Genomic DNA, 22,222 nt, shown 5'->3' with positions numbered 1-22,222 from the left:
ATGTGTTTGTCATTTGAGCTATTGAATTCTTCATTTCATTATGATTTCTCGTCACTATCACAGTTTCATGTTCTACTAGTTGTTTCATTTCATTTTGATTCCTCCTTAATATTTCATTTTCGCGCGAGAGAGATTTTCTATCTTGTCCATTAAGGATTTCTATAGTTCAAGAATTTGTTTTTGAGAACTTCTTAATGTTCTTATCAATTTTTGAGATCTGCTTCTTGCATTTCTTCTATCTCATCATCTTCATAATCTTGAATTGGGGTGTCTATTTCATTTGGGGGCATCATAGTGTCTTCCTTGTTCTTGTTACCTCGGTTTCTGCATTTGTTGTTTGGCATATTGGAGATATTCTTTGGTTTCTTCAGTGTGGTGTTTTTTCTCGTTATACTGTGACTCTAGATTAAGTGGACTGTCTGCTTTTGATGGATCCTTAGAGGTTGTGATGGGTGTGGCCAGAGAGCTCTGTTTGGTTCTTCAGGGTTAAGGGTATGCCAAAGGTGACTCACCCAGATTGTTCTCTCGCTTGCGCTCTCTGCTCTCTCTCTCTTCTTCTTCTTCTTCTTCTTCTTCTTTCTTTCTTTTTTTTTTTTTTTGACTCAGTTGGGAAGTAATTCCACACAGCTGAGTGGAATTGAGGGTAGTTGATGTATGCAATCTGGCCCCTATGGGTATTCGTCTGCTTACCCCTGGGACCACACAGAGTTTATGCAGCCCTCAGTCTGGTCTCAAATTTCTCCACAGTCTCTCATCAGGTTGCCCAGGTTACCGAGTTTGTGTACTTGGTGAGTTCTCTCGCCCCTTCTTCATCAGATTTTCACAGTCTCAGTTCGTTAGCTCCACACTTTCACTAGGTCTTAACCTCCTGTTATTTCACCCCACCAGAGTCAGGTTTTTCTGCTTGGCTAATGGCAGGCGCTGCTTTACATATGTAAAATGGAGCCTGCTCTTTGTCTTGCTTGGCTTTGTAAGGTGAGTGGAGAGAGAGGCTAATGTCCGTGCCGGTTCCCCTTATTTATTCGTTTTTTTCTCTCCTCCAGTCAGCCTGGTGAACTTTCCCCAGTGGGGCTTCAGGCCTCGTTCCCTGTAGGCTCCTTCTGCCTTTCCCCGCCAATGTCTTGGGTTACTGAGGTTTTTGTCTCACCTCCCCTTCCAGCACTGGCACGCAGACTCTGCAGCTCGGCTCCCACGGCTCGGCTCCCGCGGCTTGGCGACCTTGCTCTCCCCGTAGGTCCTCCGTGTCACATCCACTAGATCCGGAAGAGTTTCCTCTGCAATTTTTTCCTGAGGCTACAGTAACTCAACTTTTATTAAACTATCTTTTCCCAGACTATCGGTGCACGCCCTCACTATTCCGCCACCTTGGCTCCGCCCCCATCGATGAAATTAAAGTTCCATGAGCCCTTTTCCACTCCATACAGCCAAGTAACTGCCTTTCCTTCCCCCTGCAGAAATCTAGAAACATACCATCTGGAGAGAATCTCTGGAGGAGGTGATATTCCATGAGAGTGATTAGGTAACCCTTATATACTGACTACTGAAACCACCAGCCCACTTCTTGGCTCCCAGAATATAGGATTGCAGCCTGCAGAACTTGACCTACCCAAGAGAAGAGTAAAAGATACCAGTATCAGAAGACTCATTAGTTAATTGTCCAGTGAAATACCTTACACCAGGATGTCTTAAACAAAATTGTGACATTTTGGGCAGAATACTTGTTTGTTGTTGAAGACTGTCCTGTGCACTGTAGGATGCTTATTCAAATATTTTGAGAGGAATTTGGGTTTGCTGTAGTGGTAAGTCCTTAGAAAATCAAGCATACAGGGGCCCGCGCTGTGGTGCACTAGGTTAATCCTCCGCCTGTGGCACCAGCATCCCATAGGGGCACCAGGTTCTAGTCCTGGTTGCTCCTCTTCCAGTCCAGCTCTCTGCTGTGGCCCGGAAGGCAGTGGAGGATGGCCCAAGTGCTTGGGCCCCTGCACCTGCATGGGAGACCAGGAGGAGGCACCTGGTTCCTGGCTTTGGATCGGCGTAGCTCCAGCCGTTGCAGCCATTAGGGGAGTGAACCAACAGAAGGAAGACCTTTCTCTGTCTCTCTCTCTCACTGTCTGTAACTCTACCTGTAAAATAAATAAATTAAAATCTTCAAAAAAAAGAAAATCAAGCATACAAACAAATAATAATTTTTATACTGGGAAAATATAACTTTGTGCAGGAAAAAATTATGGAATATTACATGACTAAGTAGTGAACTGTATATCTATTTACAACTTATATTGCTATCATAATTTAAACTCTGTTTAAGAAAATTATACTATAGCTATTTTAGGAGGACAGTAGGACAAGAAATGTGAGTTTTGATGCAGTAGGGTTGTGCTTATGGAGGTAAACATGGAATCTTCTTCAGGGAAGATGTATTTTGTCAGTTCTTGATCAGCACTTGTGGGGCCATACTTGTGCACATGTGCACAAATGAATACATTCATCTCATGCTTTCATGCAAGTGGACCAAACAAGTATTAGGTTAAACATAAGATCTGTGTTGTGGTTCTTGGCTTACCTATTTCCTAGTGATATGATTTGAGCGTGTCACTCAGTCTCTAAGTCTCAGATTGATAACTAATCAATGGGGGGGCCGGTGCTGTGGCAAAGCAGGTAAAGCCACTGCCTGCAGTGCTGGCATCCCACATGGATGCTGATTCGTGTCCTGGCTGCTCCTCTTCTGACCCAGCTCTCTGCTATGGCCTGGGAAGGCAGTAAAAGATGGCCCAAGTTCTTGGGTCCCTGCACCCACACTGGAGATGTGGAAGAAGCTCCTGGCTCCTGGCTTTGTTTGTGGCCAACTGGAGAGTGAACCAGTGGATGGAAGATATCTCTCTCTCTCTCTCTCTCTCTCTCTCTCTCTCTCTCTGCCTCTCCTTCTCTCCCTGTGTAACTCTTTCAAATAAATAAATAAATCTTAAAAAAATAAATGTGGGAATTTTATTCAGTCAATGCCATGGGTGCTGTGGACACAAAAAGATGCAATCTTTGACTTTAAGTCCAAGGAGACAGGCAGACCAGGAAGCTGATGGGACATGTATGGGGTGAGCACAATGGACAAATGGAGACTAATATTTACTAAGTTCTCACTGTACCAGGAATATGTCATGTAATGTTGCCAGCAATCCAGTGACAACATCACCTTGTCACACTGGAGAAAACTGGTGCTTAGAAAAGGTAATTTAATTCCAGTTGAACAGCTAGAAACTAGGTTCAGATCAGGATTTATACCCTGTTTTCAAGCTCCCATCTCATTGTCTTTTCAGAAGACTCTCACAGACACCAAGCCTAGACAAGGAAAGGGGTAGGGTCAAAAGGATTTCTGGGGGCTGCCATTGTGGAACAGTAGGAAAAGCCAACACCTGCCATGCTGGCATCCCATATGGGTGTCAATTCTTATTGTGGCTGCTCCATTTCTGATCCAGCTTACTGCTAATGGCCTGAGAAAAGCAGCGGATTGCTTCTTGATCTTTTGGCTAAGATCAAGTGTGGAAAAGCAGCAAAAGATGCCCAAGTGTTTGGGTCCCTTCCACCCATGTGGGAGACCTGGATGAAGAGCCTGTCTCCTGGCTTCAGGTTGGCTCAGTCCTGACCATTGTAGCTATCTGGGGAGTGAACCAGCAGATGGAAGATGTCTCCCTGTGTCTTTCTCCCTCTTTCTTTAACTCTGATTTTCAAATAAATAAATAAATCTTGGGAAAAAAAGGATTTCTGGAGGTGATATCACAGAGGAAGGTTAATGGACAGATTCTGCTGGAAATACATTATGGAAAAACCTGGACACTGAATTCCTCCTGGACAAGAATTACGAAGCTTCACTTAGCAAATATTTGAGTGACCATTACATGTCCTGGGTATTAAATGACAGAAAATTAAAAACAAAATGGAAAAAAAGACACAGAAGAAAATAATTCCTGATCTAAACAAGCTCATAGTCTATTCATGAAAGCTATTATAATACAATATGGAAAAACATGTTAAGAGGCATCCAACACAAATGGGCAGGAGTGGGGTGGGGTTAAAAAGCAGGAGTTTCCCAAGTGGGCATACTTGGACTGAATATGGAGGTATTAGTAGGATAGGCTTTCCAGGCAGAGGATAACTAATACATCATGAGTGCCATGGTGAACTTGGGAAACTATAATTATTTTGGTGTGGCTGTGGCATAAGATTTAAGGAGGAGCTCTGAAAGATGAAACTGAAGATATACATAAGAGGCACTTTATATACCATGCTGAAGTTTGTATACCATGCTAAAGAGTTTGGATTTTTAAAATTTCTATTAAAGGTGAACCATAGATAGGAAAGAAAGGCCAGATTTGCAATATCAGATCACTCTGTAGCACAACAGGTGCATTGTAAGGCGACAAGACTGGAAGTTGGGAGGTCAGTGAGGAGGCTGATGAACTGTCCAATTGTGAAATGATAAGTGGACTGAACTAGGGTACTGATAGATATGAAGACAGATGGACTTGAGAGCTACACAGAAACACTTAGTTCCCAAGGATGCGCATTTACTTCTTGTCAAAATTTCTGCCCAAGTACCCCTCACATCAGCTGGTTTGGAACTTATGAGAGCAGGAAGACCCTGAGCAGCACTGTTTTGTCCACTGTATGCCCTCATTTAGCCAGAGCGCCTCTCTGAGGCTATAGCAGGGAAGGCGCCTCAGGGCCAATAAGTTAAGAGTCAGCCAGCGGGACAGATAAGGGACAGACATTTTTGGTAAAGGCAATAGCACATGTAAAACCATGGAAATGGGGGAGGTGATAGAAGATGTGCATGACTGAAGTGTAGGATGTGTGGGAAGAATTCAGATAAACAGGTTAGAGAGGCAGGTATCAGCCAGATTCTATGGAACTCTCCTTCTGGGGTTGCTGAAGAATCCAACCAACCTAGAAGGCTACAGAAACAATTGAAACACGGTGGATAGGTGGTCAAGGTTTCATCATAGCAAAGCCATTCCTGTGACGGGTGGTTAGGAAGATAAATATGTGGGCCGACACTGTGGCATGGTGGGTTAAGCTGCTGCTTAACCAATTATACCATACTGCCAGCCCCCAGTTGGGATTTTTGAAGAAACATTTCAATGAAGGGACTTTTCACAGATGTGTGAGCAGATTTAAGGGAACCACCAAGAATTACTGAAGCACTCAAAGTTTAGCTACAGTACGGAGTTTTTATTACCTGAAAGATTGAAGTAAAAAAGGGAAAGAAATAGAATAATCAGAATTCTGTGACATGTGGGGGCCACCGGCCAAACCCAGATGAAAACCCAAAGTTTCAGTGTGTAAAGTTCAGCCTCTCAGCTCACACAGTGGGTCTGATTTGGGCAGAGAATGGCTCTGGAGAACAAACAGAACGGGAGCAAATTTGGGAAGAAAATATAAGGCCTATTATCAATAGTTTGACTTCTATGTTTCTGTGGAGCAACCTGTGGGGCTCAACAGAGAGTTATAGCCTACAGAAAAGATGTGAGGGTAGGGGTTGGGGTTGGGGTTGGGGTTAGGGTTAGGGTTAGGGTTAGGGTCAGTGTTGTGATATAACAGGTAAAGCTGATGGCATCCCATACAGTCACTGGTTCAAGAGCTGACCACTCCAATTCTAATCCAGCTCCCTGCTAACGTGCTGGGAAAGCAGCAGAAGATGGCCCAGGTCTTTGGGCTCCTGCACCTACTTGGGAGACACAGAAGAAGCTCCTGACTTCAGGGTTTGACTTGGTTTAGCCTCGGCCATTGTGGCCATTTGGTGAGTGAATCAGCAAATGGAAGATTTCTCTTCCGTCTCTCCTTCTCTCTGTGTAACTCTGACTTCCAAATAAATAAACAAATCTTAAAAAAATATAGATGTGAGAGTATCATTATCCAACTTAATGATGACCTATCTTTCCTACTCAAGGATTGTTAACAAGATTAGATATGATACTGGTGCTTTTAAAAGTGCTCTGAAGGGACAGATATTGGGTTTCACAGTTAAGACACTGCTAGAGATGCCCACATTCCATGTCAGAGTGCCTGATTTGAGTCCTGGTTCCACTTTTGATCCCAGATTTTTACTAATACACACTTTGGGAGGCAGCAGGGATGTTTCAAGTCACTGGGTGCCTGCCATGCATATGAAAGGCCTGGATTGGGTCCCTGACTCCTGGCTTTAGCCTGTCCCAGCCCCAACTGTTGCAGAAATTTGGGGAGTGAACCAGTAGATGGAAGACCTCTTTCTATTTGTCTCTGTTTCTCTCTTCTTTTCAAATAAAAAATGGTACTAAGTAAATAAAATATTTTAAAAATTTGTATAATAATAATTTAGAACACAGTTAAAAAATCTAATTCAAATAGTGTATATATTTTTATATAAATAACAATAAATAAATGCTTTTTTCCAGGAATGGGAAAATGCATTGAATATGCTAACATACTATGACATGAAGCAAACATAAGGCAGTGGCATTGTTGTTGTCATTATTGTAATAACACACTTCAAATGAAAGGTGAACTTATCCAACATAATCTAACCATCCATCAGAAAAGCTATGTGAACTTCTGGCCCATCCCAGCAACACACACATGCCTGACAGTATGAATAACCGTACACTTCAAAGGAGCTTCTCTTAGCAATTGGAAGGTTATATGTACATTACAGCCTGCTGTCACTGCATGAAACATTTTAGGAATTCATTTGCTTTGTTGTGATTTTCTCTGGAGCTGGCAAACATATTTATAAATATCCTCGGTAATGACAAATCCACTCTTTGAAGGAGCACTTGATTTTGTAAATTGCCAAAAGTCATTGGATTCCCATGGAAAAAACAAAGATATCTTCCATCATGTAAGCTGGAGAAGCAGAAGAAACCTGAATCCCAATGTACACTAACCAAAAACTTTACATGATGCAGGTGCAAATAATTTTTCTCCCTCTTTTAAACTCAGACTCTATAAAATAGATAGTTTTAGAATCCACTAATGAAAATACATTGGGTAATCAAACTGGCTCATACAACTTGTAGTGAAAAACAAGGTGTGATTTTTCAAGTAATGAGGATTTTCTTCTATACTAATAAGGGGTCCTGAGGATAATTCCAAAAGAGAAACTTCCAAAATAGTTTGAGTTTTGGCACCAAATTTGGAGTAAATTTATATTTTCTTAAGGCGACAACTTTTTTCATTTGATTTGGCTCAGGATTTGCTTATCAGTAGTAGTGTTAGTCTCCTTAGCCCTATTTGATAATTGTATTGTCTTTAGATAATCTTATTCAAAATCAACGATCAATGTTTCAAGAAATTCTCAAATATCAGTATCTCAATATGCTGTTCTTCCTGCAAAGAACACCATCCCCCATGCTGAATTCGCTCTGGCCTCTGCTGAACTGTAGAAGTCAGGCAAAACCCATATTTCTAAGAGAGAGAAAAAAAAAGCACACAGTTGCTTTGTGGGTCTACCCTTTAGATTCCAGAGGCTGCCTTTCACAATATGTTTAATGCAGCCAGAGATAACCATGTCTGAAAGAAGCACTGCCATGACTAACTGCCACTTAAGATTTGACTAATCATGGAGATATTTATATTGAACATTATAATCAGTGCCTATTTATGTCCAACATAATCATGGAGTATTGCTAATTTGAGACGGTTCCTGAAAAGACATTCAACTAATTTACCTGGCAGCTGATGGTTGAATCAAGAGTTGTTTCTTTGTTGTGGACACAGTCTTTAAGGGAAGGCAAGTAATGGCTTATGGGTATTGAGTACAACGAATCAGCAGTGGTGGTGTCATCACCAGTTCCTTTACATCCACTCTTGCTAATCCTCTCCAATCTACTCCCATTGTCAATATATACAGGTCGGTCTTTATTTAGTTATTTATTTATTTTTGACAGGTAGAGTTATAGACAGTGAGAGAAAGAGAGACAGAGAGAAAGGTCTTCCTTCTGTTGGTTCACCCCCCCAATTGGCTGTCACGGCCAGAGCTGTGCCGATCCGAAGCCAGGATCCCGGCATCCCTTCCTGGTCTCCCGTGCGGGTGCAGGGGAGACCTGCACTTCCCAGGCCACTGCCTTCCCAGGCCACAGCAGAGAACTGGACTGGAAGAGGAGCAACTGCGACTAAAACCCGGAGCCCATATGGGATGCCGGTGCCGCTGGTGGAGGATTAACCAACTGAGCCATGGCACCGGCCCTAGGTCGGTCTTTAAAGAATAAGCCTAATCATGTCATGTCCTTTTATATGCTTTCAAAGGATGCATATAGCTCTTAGGAAAAATACTTATGTCCTCACTGTAGCCCATACCACCCTGCTTGATTCAATCCCTACCTGCTTTTTCAGTCTTAAGCTTCTCCACCTTTGCTGAGAACCAGCTATAGGGACCTTACAGTTATCAAAATTTTCTCTCTCCCACTTCTAGGCTTTTTTACTGTTGTTCCTACAGCTTAGAATGCTCTTCTTCTATCCTTTTCTCTCAGTTTATTCTTTAATTACTGCTTTAGATCTCAGCTAAAGAATGCTTTTCACTCAGACCCTTCCCCACAAGTAGGCCAGTTCCCCTCTACTCCATTACATACCCTGGGCTGAATATCTCAGAGCTATTCATTAAATTTTTTTTTTTTTTTTGACAGGCAGAGTGGACAGTGAGAGAGAGAGAGACAGAGAGAAAGGTCTTCCTTTTGCCGTTGGTTCACCCTCCAATGGCCGCCGCGGCCGGCGCGCTGCGGCCGGCGCACCGCGCTGATCCGATGGCAGGAGCCAGGAGCCAGGTGCTTTTCCTGGTCTCCCATGGGGTGCAGGGCCCAAACACCTGGGCCATCCTCCACTGCACTCCCTGGCCACAGCAGAGGGCTGGCCTGGAAGAGGGGCAACCGGGACAGAATCCGGCGCCCCGACCGGGACTAGAACCCGGTGTGCCGGCGCCGCTAGGCGGAGGATTAGCCTAGTGAGCCGCGGCGCCGGCCTATTAAATTTTTAAATATTTAAATTTTACACTTTGGTATTTGAGGTTATTTGGCTAATATTTGACTAAGTAGTATCTGTCTCTCCTATTAGGTTTTAGTTTCCATGAGGTCAGAGATTCTGTTGTTTTGTTCACTGCTATATCCTCTTCCCTTACATTAGACAATGAATAAATCTTTGCTAAACAAACAAATGAATGAAAGGGTCAAGAATATACGTGACAAGATCCAATAATAATGGGTTGGGAGAAGTTGGTCGTAGAGGTACATGTTTACACAAAGTAGATGTCCATGCATGTTCACCAATTTTTAAAATATTCACTGTGGGAAGGAAGAGGAGTAGGAAAGAATGTGATTAGTTGATAAAGAGTGAACACCATTCCGTTCATATATTCACCCATCCATCATTCATTTTTTTCCCCACTCAGGTGTCACAAGATGGAAATACTTCTATTTTACTTGAACTGACATTCAGGAAGATAACTGTCTTGGTTATAACACCACAACCACAGAGGACTATGGTAAATATTTGGGTTAAAAAATGAATCTCCTTTCCCCATACAGTCCCCTATTTCACCAGGCAATGACAGAATAATGTAGTTTAAGCATGTGGTTTTCTGATCATCTGACCCATTGCAAAGACAATGTTTAGAGAAATTGGAGAAAAAGGTGACTACCTCAGCTATTAGTGACCTGTCTCATATATAAATTATCAAGCTTAGTCATTAATATGAAGCTACTAACAAACATCTGACATGGGAAATCTATGATTTTTGGCTTAAACATCTACCCTATGGATGCCGGGTAGTTCATTATAAGCAATTGCACATTTGATTTACACTCTTATCTTAATGGAAAACCATTCCACCTCTGCATGAAACAGAATAACAATTACTGACATCATGACACAAACAGTGGTGCTGTAGAACAAAATACATGTACTGTTCTTGTGCTCTGAATAAAGGATGTAATCGGATGCAATCATTTCATTAATACACACATGGCCCTGTAATGGGAATACAGCAGACCAGATGGCCAGGAGTGGACTGAGATGAAATGAGATGGGTGTTTGCAGTTTAGCAACTAACTACTTAGCCTGCATGGATTATTTTAAGTACTTACAGAACCACAGGAACACATTTTCAGAATAGAATTCTGACTTTGTGTCCAGAAGCACCATTCCCAGCACAAAGAGAAAGCCTCTTTTACTGGAGTCCTGCAGGGTTGTTGTTCCTGTGTAATTAGTAGTGCGCATTACTGCACTGGTGCTCAAACTTGACTGCATATTGCAATCACCTGGAGAGTTTTTTAAAAAATATATTAATGTATAGGTTTTACCTCCAGAAAATCTGATTTAATTGATCTGGGGTACAGCTTAGGCACTGGGGTTTTTCAAAGCTCCCCAAGTGATTCTAAGGTACAGTAAAGTTTAAGAGCCAATGCATTTGTGTAATTTCTATATTTCCACAAGTAAGACCATTTTACAGAACAATAAAAAATACAAGTGCTTGTGTAGGGTCATTTGGGAAGTCTCAGAACACCCCTTGTCCCCAAATAGCTATTCATTCGTTAATGCACTGTGTTTGGAAAACTACCTAGAAATTTTCATTTCTTTGGATGAAGGCTTTGCCACTTAAATGAGGATAATTCCTCTGAGAAGGATAATACATTAAGTGGTTATCAGTTATTAACACCCTGATGTGTGCTTCCTTATCGGATTACTTGTCTTTATGGTGGTGAAGTGGGTGAAGCACAATGGAGGGAGGCTCAAAGGTCAATAGGATAGGATTCAAGGTGAATTCTAGGTATGGGCGATTTGACCAAGGGAAATATGTAGTCAAGGTGGACTGATGAGTATATACTAAAAAGAAAAATTTGGTATGAGGTTTTGAAATCCAGAAAAGACTAGACTAGATCCAATGGGAAAGCTGGAGTCAGAGCCTCTGACAAATCCCTGATTGAACAGGTAGTGAATAGTGAGTGAGTGGTAGCCCCCTGGCCAGTGTCCCAATCCAGCTGCTGAAACAAGAGGCTCTCTGTGCCAGAATTGGCTGTGGGTACCCAAGAGCAATTGGAGGGCAAGTAGGGTGCCAAGAACTGGAAAAACATAAAAGTCTCTGGGCAGAGTAATGCCCAAACCCCTAGAGGCTTGGCAAAACCAGAAATTGGCTGGATTTTAGGAAGTCAAGATACCAAACAACCAGGAGAATCCACATACAATTATGAGAGCAAGGAAGGACTTTGGAAATAAGCTGTAGATGTTAGAGACAGTTCCTGTGGGGACTACCAATTCCATGTAATTATCTTGGCTGCAGATGTAAAACACAAAGATGCATCCAACTTTTAGCTCTGACTTACCAGCATATTTTGATGTGGAAGAAGTATAGGAAGGGCCCATGTGGGAAATAAAATATACTCCTCCCAGTTTAAGAATTTGTCAAAGGTATGTCCTACTCACATGCATTGCCCTTGCAATTTCCTCATCTCTTTTATAAAGAATGAAAATGCGCTCAGCAGGAAGCCCAGCTGTAATCCAGCAAGGCTGGACTCTAGCTGGACAGCAACAATGAGATGTGACCAAGCAGGTGTCCAGACCCCAGGCAGGCTCCTCTGCACTCCACTTGAATGGCTTCTGAATAGCACTGACTTAAAAGAAATTTCTTTGTGCAGGTCTAATGAGCCCTCCTGGGAAGCTCCCGATGTGAATGGGAATCACGACTTGACATAAACGGGAAAGATTATGTGTCAGCAGGGCTGATTTGATTCTTAATGGAGTGTTAATATAGTTTGCTGTGATTTCACACATTTGCTTTGGTCACAATACCATATTGCGATAATCCCTGACATATTACTACACCTAGGTATGTTCTCTATATACAATGTGGGTGGAAAATGAGGAAATTGTGCACGTGATTTTTTAAAGGACTACCTACCCTTTTATTCAAAGGGTGAGTACACAGAGGAGTTCCATTTCTCCACCATTTGGAGCCACAGTCTCTTGGGGTTAAGACGCAGTTTGGAATTTGGATCCATGAGGTTATAAAATAATTCTGCAGGTAAGAGGCCCTGGAAAACCTTAGACCACGAAGCAAGCCACCATATCCAGGGCTATGTAGGATGGGGTGGGTTGGACAGTTTTATTTCCCTTGGAGATACTACTTCATATATTTTGTCTGAGCAGCATAAAGAAAAGTGTTTTCATAAACACCTGAGTTGAGGTTTAAACATAGGAAAGGAGATACACAAGAAGAAAAGACAAAACTCACTTTATAGTGAAAAGGAATAGATTTCATTGGCAGCTTAGATTCTTTTAAATCTCACAAGGTAAGTTGAGTTTGTCTTTCAGAGGACAATTTGATGGCTTCATTAGGAAACAGATGTATTTCATCCATGGGGAGAGAGAAAGCTCAGTTAATCCTAGCTGTTTGTGAATGAAATGTAGAGGACTTTAACACAGAGACCAACTCAAAATTAAATATAGTCCTTCCCCAGCTACAAAAATCCCAAGAGGCTATAGATGCTGGCACTTTCCAAGACAGATGTATCCAGGCCTGTGATCAGCTTTCCAAGGCTACCTTTCTTGTACTGCAGTCCACACCTGACATACTCGGCAGCATCCTCTAGGTTGGTTCAGCAGGTGTTAGGAACATGGTGAGCAAGCAAAGCATAGAAATGAGAGCAAAATGCCTGCAGTAGCAAGGTTTGCTACTGAGAGGTCCAGGCTGCCCCAAGTGTGTAGGGACTTTCTCTTGGGAAAGGGGGCCACTTTCTCCTCTGGGGCTGGAGCATACATATGTTCACAGAGAAGAGCTGGAACACACCTCTACTCAGAGACTGTGTAGCTTTCCCAGATCAAAGGTAATAGAGAATCAAAGTAGTTACTCTACCCTTCAACAAATGTTTGAGTTTACACAATGCTAAAAAACAAAACAAAAACTTATGAAAAGCACCATGGCATACAGGGTATGCCTTCTGTTCTGTAAGAATTTATGGTCCAGTAGGGTAAAAGTCAGTAGATTAACTGTCATTCTTGTAGAATATACAAGCTTCCTATGAGCTTCCATTCATCAAATCCTTGAAACCGCAAAGCTGAAATGTTCACCTGGGAATCTGTGGTCAAAAAAAGAATGAAGTCATAAGCATAAATAAGTATAAGAGCAGAGACTGGTGTTGTGGCATAGCAGATAAAGACACTGCCTGAGATGCTGGGAACCATATGGGTGCTGGTTTGAGTCTCAGCTGCTCCACTTTTTTTTTTTTTTTTTTTTTTTTAACAGGCAGAGTGGACAGTGAGAGAGAGAGAGAGAAAGGTCTTCCTTTGCCGTTGCTTCACCCTCCAATGGCTGCCACGGCTGGCGCACCACACTGATCCGAAGGCAGGAGCCAAGTGCTTCTCCTGGTCTCCCTTGGGGTGCAGGGCCCAAGCACTTGGGCCATCCTCCACTGCCTTCCTGGGCCATAGCAGAGAGCTGGCCTGGAAGAGGGACAACCAGGACAGAATCCGGCGTCCCGACCGGGACTAGAACCCGGTGTGCCGGCGCTACTAGACAGAGGATTAGCCTATTGAGCCGCGGCACCAGCTCAGCTGCTCCACTTTTGATCCAGCTCCCTGCTAAGGCACCTGGGAAATCAGTGGAAGATGGCCCAAGTTCTTGGGCTCCTGCACCCATGTGGGAGACTCAAAAGAAGCTTCAGGCTCCTGGCTTTGGTCTGGCCCAGCCCTGGCTGTTGTGGCCATTTGGGGAGTGAATCCGCAGATAGAAGATCTTTCTGTCTCTCCCTCTCTCTCTGCAACTCTGCCTTTCAAATAAATAAATCTTTATTTTTTAAAAAAAGGATAACAGTAAATACAGACACACCTATGTAGTATGTGAGATCATGGTTAGTAACTCTACATTCTCTCCTTGTTTTAGAATATTCAACAATGGGGCTGGCGCTGTGGTTAGTGGGTAAAGCTGCCACCTGCAGTGCTGGCATCCCATAGGGGTGCCGGTTTGAGTCCCAGCTGTTCCACTTCTGATCCAGCTCTCTGCTATGACCTGGAAAAGGCAGTATAAGATGGCCCAAGTCCTTGGGCCCCCATACCCTTTTGGGAGATCCCGAAGAAGCTCCTGGCTTTGGATTGGCGTAGCTCTGGCCATTGCGGTCAGTTGGGGAGTGAACTAGCGGATGGAAGACCTCTCTCTCTCTCTGCCTCTCCTTCTCTCTGCATGTAACTCTGACTTTCAAATAAAAAAAAATCTTTTAAAAAAAGAATATTCAACAATGACATTTTTATAGACCTTTTCCATTTTCTCCACTAGATGTGAGGAATAATTCCTTACTTTGTAAAGGAATATTACTGCTTATAAGACAGATTTGCAGGACAACAGTGTTGGTATTATTTTTCCTTTAGATGACTGCAGGTGGCTATGCCCCTGATTCAAACCACTTTAACTCCCTTTTCCTTCCACTAAAATGGTATTTTTCATCCCTTTAAATTATGTCAATCTTCTTCTCTAAGATTCTTAATTCCCCCTTTTTTCACAGCTTTTTCCTTTGCTACCTCTGTGATTTTGGCAAACCACCTAAGCTTTGGGTCAGTATTAACATCCATAAAACAAGGGAATGAGATATCCTGATCTCTAGAATTCCTTCCTGCCCTAATATTCATGGAAGTAACAGTTTTCAAATTTGCATTTTTATCAGAACCACTGATAAGAACTTATTAATAATGTAGGTACTTAAACTTCACTTCTATAGATTTTTAATTTGGCAGGCTTAGAATGGGATCCCAGCATCTGTATTTTTAAGTGAACATCTCTAGATGTTCTAATGTACAGCAAAGTTTGTTCTATGAGCGTTTTATGAGATCTGCACTCTATTGATTCAAAAATAATAGAGTGAAGCGGGCTTTAAATAGGTGCTATAAGAAAGAACTTCCCAGTTGACATCAAGAGGTATTTTCAACAAGAGACGACTTGAAATCGTCAGAACCTAGGAAGATGAGATGACACCCTGAGGAAACTCAGAGATGACCAGGTCCACCTGGAATATTTTCACATCTAATGCAGCACTGTGAGGGAGAATTATCAATTGGCAGTAGAGTTAGTTGACTGAGTTCAAAAGAGGAAGCACAGTATAGTAAATGTAAAACAACTTGGGAATGATTATTTAAAATGAAAAATTGTTTTCAAACTGTGGTGGTGAGAATAAAGTTTTGATTTAAAAAACAGGTGACCTAGTTTCGTAGATGAGTCTTAAAATATAGGTTTTGTGTACAAATATTTCTGTACATTTTTTATTTATTTATTTTGACAGGCAAAGTTAGACAGTGAGAGACAGAGAGAAAGGTCTTCCTTTGCCGTTGGTTCACCCCCCAATGGCCGCTGCAGCTGGCGCACTGTGGCCGGCGCACTGCGCTGATCCGAAGCCGGGAGCCAGGTGCTTCTCCTGGTCTCCCATGTGGGTGCAGGGCCCAAGGACCTGGGCCATCCTCCACTGCACTCCCAGGCCACAGCAGAGAGCTGGACTGGAAGAGGAGCAACCGGGACAGAATCCAGCACCCCGACCGGGACTAGAACCTGGCAGAGGATTAGCCTAGTGAGCCACGGCGCCGGCCTTCTGTGCATTTATACACCGACATTGTATACATGTGTCTGTGTGATGAATCTATCTGGAATATTAAAGTGTACTTCAAAATAATAAGTGGAGGCTGGTGCTGTGGTGCAGCGGGTTAAAGCCGCGACCTGCAGTGCCGGGATCCCATATGGACGCTGGTTCAAGTCCCGGCTGCTCCACTTCCGATCCAGCTCTCTGCTATGGCCTGGGAAAGCAGTAGAAGATGACCCAACTCTTTGGGCCCCTGCACCCTTGTGGGAGACCGGGAAGAAGCTCCTGGCTCCTGGCTTTGGATCAGCTCAGCTCTGGCCGTTGCCATCATTTGGAGAGTGAACCATCAGATGGAAGACCTCTCTGTCTCTACCTCTTTCTGTAACTCTTTCAAATAAATAAAATTAATCTTTAAAAAAATAAGTGAATGGTTGACAATTCAGTAATAGCCCAGTGCTTGAAAACTTTTGAAATGTATTTCCTATAATCTCTGTCTTTAGGATTACTATCATTAAGGGTTTGAGAAAGCCAGAGGATAGAACACAATTGTGAGTTGTGCAGCTGATTCGGGGATATTTAAAAATATTACACGGAGTTCCTTTAGAGCTTTTTCAATCATTTACTCCTTGTCTAAGATCCTTTATGCAAAAAGTGTCTTCCAGAAAAGAAGCAAATACTGACTCAAGACCTTAGGGAGCAGGAAAGAAGCCTAGGGAAACACAGAGATTGAGTTGGGGAATCGTCATTCCAGGTAAAAGCCAAATGGATACTAGGAGATCCATTCATCTCCACCAGGCACCTCCTCACTACCCAAACGAACACCAAGTAGTACCTGCCTTAGTCCTAATGTGCCCTTTACACCTTATAGCTTTCCCCATTTTTTAGTGAACTTGTCTACCCTTTTGCCATGAAAAGCTGCTAGGAGGGGATCTCAGTAATCCCTCTGATGCCGAGGAAGCTTGGGTCATGTCTTTAAACACAACTTTATGCAACAAGCCAGGCTCTGCACCTGTCTTCCCAATCCCTGGGCCACCAGCCACCCAACCATGTCAATTGTTCTAGAACTGAAGGCTCACCAAGGTACGGCTTATGTAATAACTATAATCCCCATGGGTATTTAAGCTTGTTTTATGCCTAAAATGAGCCACCAACTCTTTCCCACTTATATTTCTAAAAGGATGACAATCTCAATCCCTTGTGATTTCCAAACTTTTTTTTTTTTTTTGAACCACTCCTGATTATGGAGACTCCTTAATACTGACCTCTGAGCTAATTAACAGCCTGGTGTGATTCTTTCAATTTTCCAGTAACTAATTAGGTAGTTTCTCTAGACAGAACTGACAACAAATGGGTAATTTTAAAATCAGAAACCAGAATCAGAGAAGGCCAAGACAGATAAGGCGGTGGAGGTGGGGTGGGGATGAGAGTCCAGTTTCTGCTGACAGAATACTGGGTCTCCTTAAATCCCAACCATTGTGGATTACCTGAAAAGTACCCCTCCTCCAATTAGTAACAAATAAATAAAAGTAAAACTTGCACAGCATCCGTGTTTGCACCTCGGGAGCGAGAGGGAGCGAGGCTTCAACTATAGCCACCGCACGAACTCACTGCCAGGCACCTGTTAGGTACACGCTTGCAGCTAGACCCCAGCCTCCAGCAGCTTCGCACCTGCATTTACTCTGCAGCCAAAATGGACTCTCTTCCAGCCTTCTCAGCCCAGCATCCGGCATCCGACCCACCACGGAGACGCGGAACCACAGCCTCACTCTCAGCCACGTTGTCCTTTTCAAGGCAGATTTAAGAGCGCCCCCCCACCCCCGCCCAGACTCTCCGTCTAGAGAAAGAACTGCAGTGGTCTCCCCGAAGGCAGAAAGCGAAAGGTGAGGGAACACACGGGGAGAAGAAAACTACCCACTCGCGTCCCTCCCTACTCACCCACGCGTCTGCTCCGGGTTTCCCCTCCTCCTGCAGGGGGGTGGCGGTCAGGTGAGGTTACCTGGGCGCCCCGAGGAGCCCTAAGGGGCGCTGCAGCGCTTCCTCTCGAAGTCGCCCCACTCCCCGCCGGGCCCCGGGACTCCTGCCCCTCTCCCCCCCGCGCGCGTCCCCGGCCCCTCGGGCTCCGACGCGCAGCGACAGCCGCACGCGGCGCTCGGCTCCCCTCCGCCGACCTGGCGTGACGCAGGCGGAGACTACTTAAGGGCGGATTAGAGGCGGCGGCCGCGGATTCCCCAACCCGGCAGGCAGCTCGGCGCGTTCAGCCCGGGCCTCACAGGCGCAGCGCGGGAGTGCCAGGTGCCTGCGGAAGTGGCAGGCGCGGGGGCCGGTGCCGGGACCCTCCCGCAGCCCCCTAACCTTTGGTGCCCAGCGGCTCCCAGAGAGACCTGTCTCGAGCGGGCGAGTGTTCTTGGACCTGCAAGCTGCCAGCCCCGCCCAGCCCCTCGTCCCGGCCACTGCGGGACCCAGACCCGACCCTCAGACGGTGCGGCAGGTTCGTGCCCGCTCTCCGAACCGCACTAATTGCCCCATCAGTCGGGACGCACTTGGATTTCTTTCCCCATTTCCCTCTTTTAAGTACAAACAAAAGGGAGAGGGATCGTGGATTTTTAAAAAATTTGTTTGCTTTTTAAATTGGGGGGCAATTCTCTCCCGGTCGGGAGGTGCGGCCCCGGGGAGGGGCCAGGAGCAGCGAGAGCGTGCCCGGTGCTGCCCAGTCTTTGTCTGCTGCCTCCGGATGCACAGCGATGGGGGAATGGACCATCTTGGAGAGGCTGCTGGAAGCAGCGGTGCAGCAGCACTCCACTATGATCGGGAGGTAAGGACGCCAAACCAGCCGTCCGCGGGCCCGTCGGGCGGCCCCTGGGAACCCCTCCTCAGTCGAGACAGAACCCCCACAGCTCCCAGGCCGTGCTCTGCCTCTTCCTCATCATTATGGGTCCATGCACCTGTGTTCCCGGCATTGAAGGATTACCCGATGCCTAGAGATTCCACCCTTCTCCAGCTACTCCGACTAGGTTCCCCAATCCCTTCCCTGTAAAGCACCCTGGGGGAGGTGGTTCATTCTTCCCTTATCAGAAAAGGAATTGTTGGATCAATCTTGGTCCCCCACTCTCGAGAGTCAGAGCCAATCTCCATCCGGTTCTCTAAATAGCATCTACAAAGAAGGCAGGATTGCATTTGGACAGAGAAGGGCTAATGGGGAGATGGATTTGCTCTTCAGAGCAGGTGCATGTTTTCCCAACAGTTATTAAACAAAACTGATATTTTAGTTAAAATATAGTTGCAGGAATCTACACATACAACTGACAGTTTTGTGTGTCTATATCTCGGTCCATATCTATTTTCATACATATATTCATGCATATATATATGAACAAATATTCATGGCTATCCGTTTCTACATATCATAAAGTTAAATATTCATATTGAGATTAGATTAAAATATACACATGGAATAGTTATATACACACACTGTAGTAACTGAAACATACACTATCTGTTCAGATATTCTGTATGAATTTGCCAAATCCAAAGTGAATGTGTATTTGGTGTCTCTATGCATCCCACAGATAAGGATGAAGTCTGTGTGTTGCAAATAGATCATCTCCAGTGTATGGTGATGAGTATGGCTGGGATCCTTGTAATTTTGAAGAGTTCTCAGCTCAGTAGCACCCAGGATATAAGGAAGAGTCAAAATCGTTTCCTGTTTCCCAGTTCAGTACCACACAGGGATGGACAGCTCCCCTGTTAAAGGACTGGTGATCACCAGACCAGAGAAAGGAGGAGCAGGGGTTTCCTACCAGTGACGCAGCCGGTGAGAACCTCTCTCCCTCCCTCTTCCCCTTCTCAGGATCCTGTTGACTGTGGTGGTGATCTTCCGGATCCTCATTGTGGCCATTGTGGGGGAGACGGTGTACGATGATGAGCAGACCATGTTTGTGTGCAACACCTTGCAGCCCGGCTGTAACCAAGCCTGCTATGACCGCGCCTTCCCCATCTCCCACATACGTTACTGGGTCTTCCAGATCATAATGGTGTGTACCCCCAGCCTCTGCTTTATCACTTACTCTGTGCACCAGTCTGCCAAACAGCGAGAACGCCGTTACTCTACTGTCTTTCTATCCCTGGACAGAGACCCTCCAGACTCCATGGGGGGTCCTGGAGGAACCGGAGGTGGGGGAAGTGGTGGGGGGAAACGAGAAGATAAGAAGTTGCAAAATGCCATTGTCAATGGGGTGCTGCAGAACCCAGAGAACCCCAGCAAGGAGACAGAGCCAGATTGTTTAGAGGTTAAGGAGTTGACTCCACACCCATCAGGGATGCGCACTGCAGCAAAATCCAAGCTTCGAAGGCAGGAAGGCATCTCCCGTTTCTACATTATCCAAGTGGTGTTCCGAAATGCCCTGGAGATTGGGTTTCTGGTGGGCCAATACTTTCTCTATGGCTTCAGCGTCCCAGGCTTGTATGAGTGTAACCGCTACCCCTGCATCAAGGAGGTGGAATGTTATGTGTCCCGGCCCACTGAGAAGACCGTCTTTCTAGTGTTCATGTTTGCTGTGAGTGGCATCTGTGTTGTACTCAACCTGGCTGAACTCAACCACCTGGGATGGCGCAAAATCAAGCTGGCTGTGCGAGGGGCCCAGGCCAAGAGGAAGTCAGTCTATGAGATCCGTAACAAGGACCTGCCCCGGGTCAGTGTTCCCAATTTTGGCAGGACTCAGTCCAGTGACTCTGCTTATGTGTGAAAGGGGAAGGCCTGGGGAATAGCAAGTAGCCTCAAAGCAGATGACTGTTTAAGGGTGACTATATCTGCCCTCATGTATGTGACTCTCACCATCAAGATGTAGCATACCTAAGACTCATTAAGAGAAGATCTTGCATCAATAGGATAGCAGAAACAGCAGAACCAATATCATGTGGCACATCCCTGTTGCCACAGAGACAGTTGGGTACTGGGATGAGATGGGTGAATTGGATTTCTTTGGTCCCTCTTCTTTTATGGGCCATCCTGAACTTGACAACTATGAAGTTGCACAGCTACCATGTAGGCCTGAGCTCTGCTGAGCTCTGTATCCTGGTGAATGGTGGGAGTCAAACACTTCATTGATACAAAATTTGTGAGCTATTTCAACACTTATCCCTGTATCCTGGGCTGCAGGACAAACATTCTTGAGGATCCTTTATGTATCTCTCCATTAGCATGTCCCTTTTCCTCAACCCAGGACAGCATGCCAGCTTTTTTTTCCTGAATCTGGCCTTACATTAGACCTAATATGGTTTATCTGCAAGCTAGAAGGAATTACATGGGGTGCTTTTTGAAGAGTGGCCATGGCAAAGGTTTTCATTTGAGCCCCATATGACTGGCCCATAGTCATTATGAAAACCTTAGGAATGTCTCATTATTTCCAGTTTTTAAACTCAAACTGCACTGGTGCTGTTTAATAGGGTGGGGATGGGTGGGAGGGAGGGAATTACAATATGCAACTTCTGTGAGATGGTTGTTGCACTATTAGGCATGTGGTTGTGAGCTTCAGGATATTTCTGCCTTCCAGCTTGTGGACTTTTAAAAAATATATTTTTTGTTAATATCGAGGTTGTCTGCCTGAGCCACAGAATTTCTAACTGGTGTATCTCACTCATTTTCTTATATAGTTATGTTGTGAAACACACCTGCACATCATTTTGCCATGGTTTGAATTTACCTGTGTGCTCACACCAGAGACCTTAATCAGCCCATGTCAATCCTGATTTATTATTTATTATTTTTGAAACATATACACAATCACTGGCCTAAAAAACATGGATCTAAACACTATTGGCTAACATGTGTTTACGGATGCTTATATGAGACATATACCAAAGGTTCAAAAACCTATTGCTTTGGACTGTGAATATGATTCCTTCTCTTTGCTCTTATTTATTTAAGTGCCATATGTACCTTCCACATCCACTGTGTATTTAGTTAAAGCATTGGCCAAGAGTAATATTTGGATAATGTGCTTTTATGAATCCCTCTGGTTTCTTTAAATTATCATTATCATTTTGATTTAGACATGAACATGATGTAATATACAACTGAAAATTTATTTAAAATAAAGTTCTTGCCTTTTTTGTAAAATGGGAAGAGTCTGAACTTTTCTATTTTGACTGAGGTCCTATTTATTTAAATAAATGTTCAAAAATATTATAGCAGCAGAAGAATGGGGGTAGGAAGTGAATGATAAAGGAACAATATTTGATGATCAATAAAATCCAACTAGCCACTCAGGATGAAGAGAGGGGAATAATGAAGCATTCAAACAGTAGTTGGTGGTTACTAACTCATTTCAATGTTAGCTCTGCATTACTCTGCTTGTTTAAGTATATTTCTTGTAATACAGATGTCAATACTGTATCATATTGGCTCATTTTAGGATTGGATTTTCCTCCCTTTCCACCACATTTTTCCTGCCATGGGTTGTTATATTTGGCAAGCATGCTCTTTTCCCCCAAGACCTCTTCAGAGCCTGATGTTTAACATGATATTAACCCAGTAGTCAAAGAAAATCATCTAGATCAGTACAATCCCATAGAACTCTATGAAATGGTGAAAATTTCTTCTGTGTTGCTCCATTAAGTCAATGACTACTCATATGTAACTGCTGAACTTTTAA

The 22,222-nt window shown here is 44.1% G+C and overlaps 1 protein-coding gene and 1 long non-coding RNA gene across 17 annotated transcripts in view; one reads left to right on the top strand and one right to left on the bottom strand.

Annotated features, from left to right (window-relative positions):
- Positions 1-22,222, bottom strand: part of LOC103351145 (uncharacterized) — a 271,397-nt gene that overhangs the window by 60,465 nt on the left and 188,710 nt on the right. The gene's annotated exons all lie outside the window — the stretch shown is intronic.
- GJD2 (gap junction protein delta 2) lies at positions 18,179-20,455 on the top strand. Its single transcript, XM_002718001.6, has 2 exons — positions 18,179-18,384; positions 19,420-20,455. The coding sequence occupies exons 1-2, from the start codon at positions 18,314-18,316 to the stop codon at positions 20,312-20,314; spliced, it is 966 nt and encodes a 321-aa protein (XP_002718047.1). The 5' UTR covers positions 18,179-18,313; the 3' UTR covers positions 20,315-20,455.

Source organism: Oryctolagus cuniculus, chromosome 12 (assembly GCF_051225735.1).
Source record: "Oryctolagus cuniculus isolate XC-2025 breed Fujian yellow rabbit chromosome 12, ASM5122573v1, whole genome shotgun sequence".
Classification (NCBI taxonomy): domain Eukaryota; kingdom Metazoa; phylum Chordata; class Mammalia; order Lagomorpha; family Leporidae; genus Oryctolagus; species Oryctolagus cuniculus.
Note: the sequence above shows the minus strand (reverse complement) of the source record. Positions and strands in the feature narration are given on the sequence as shown.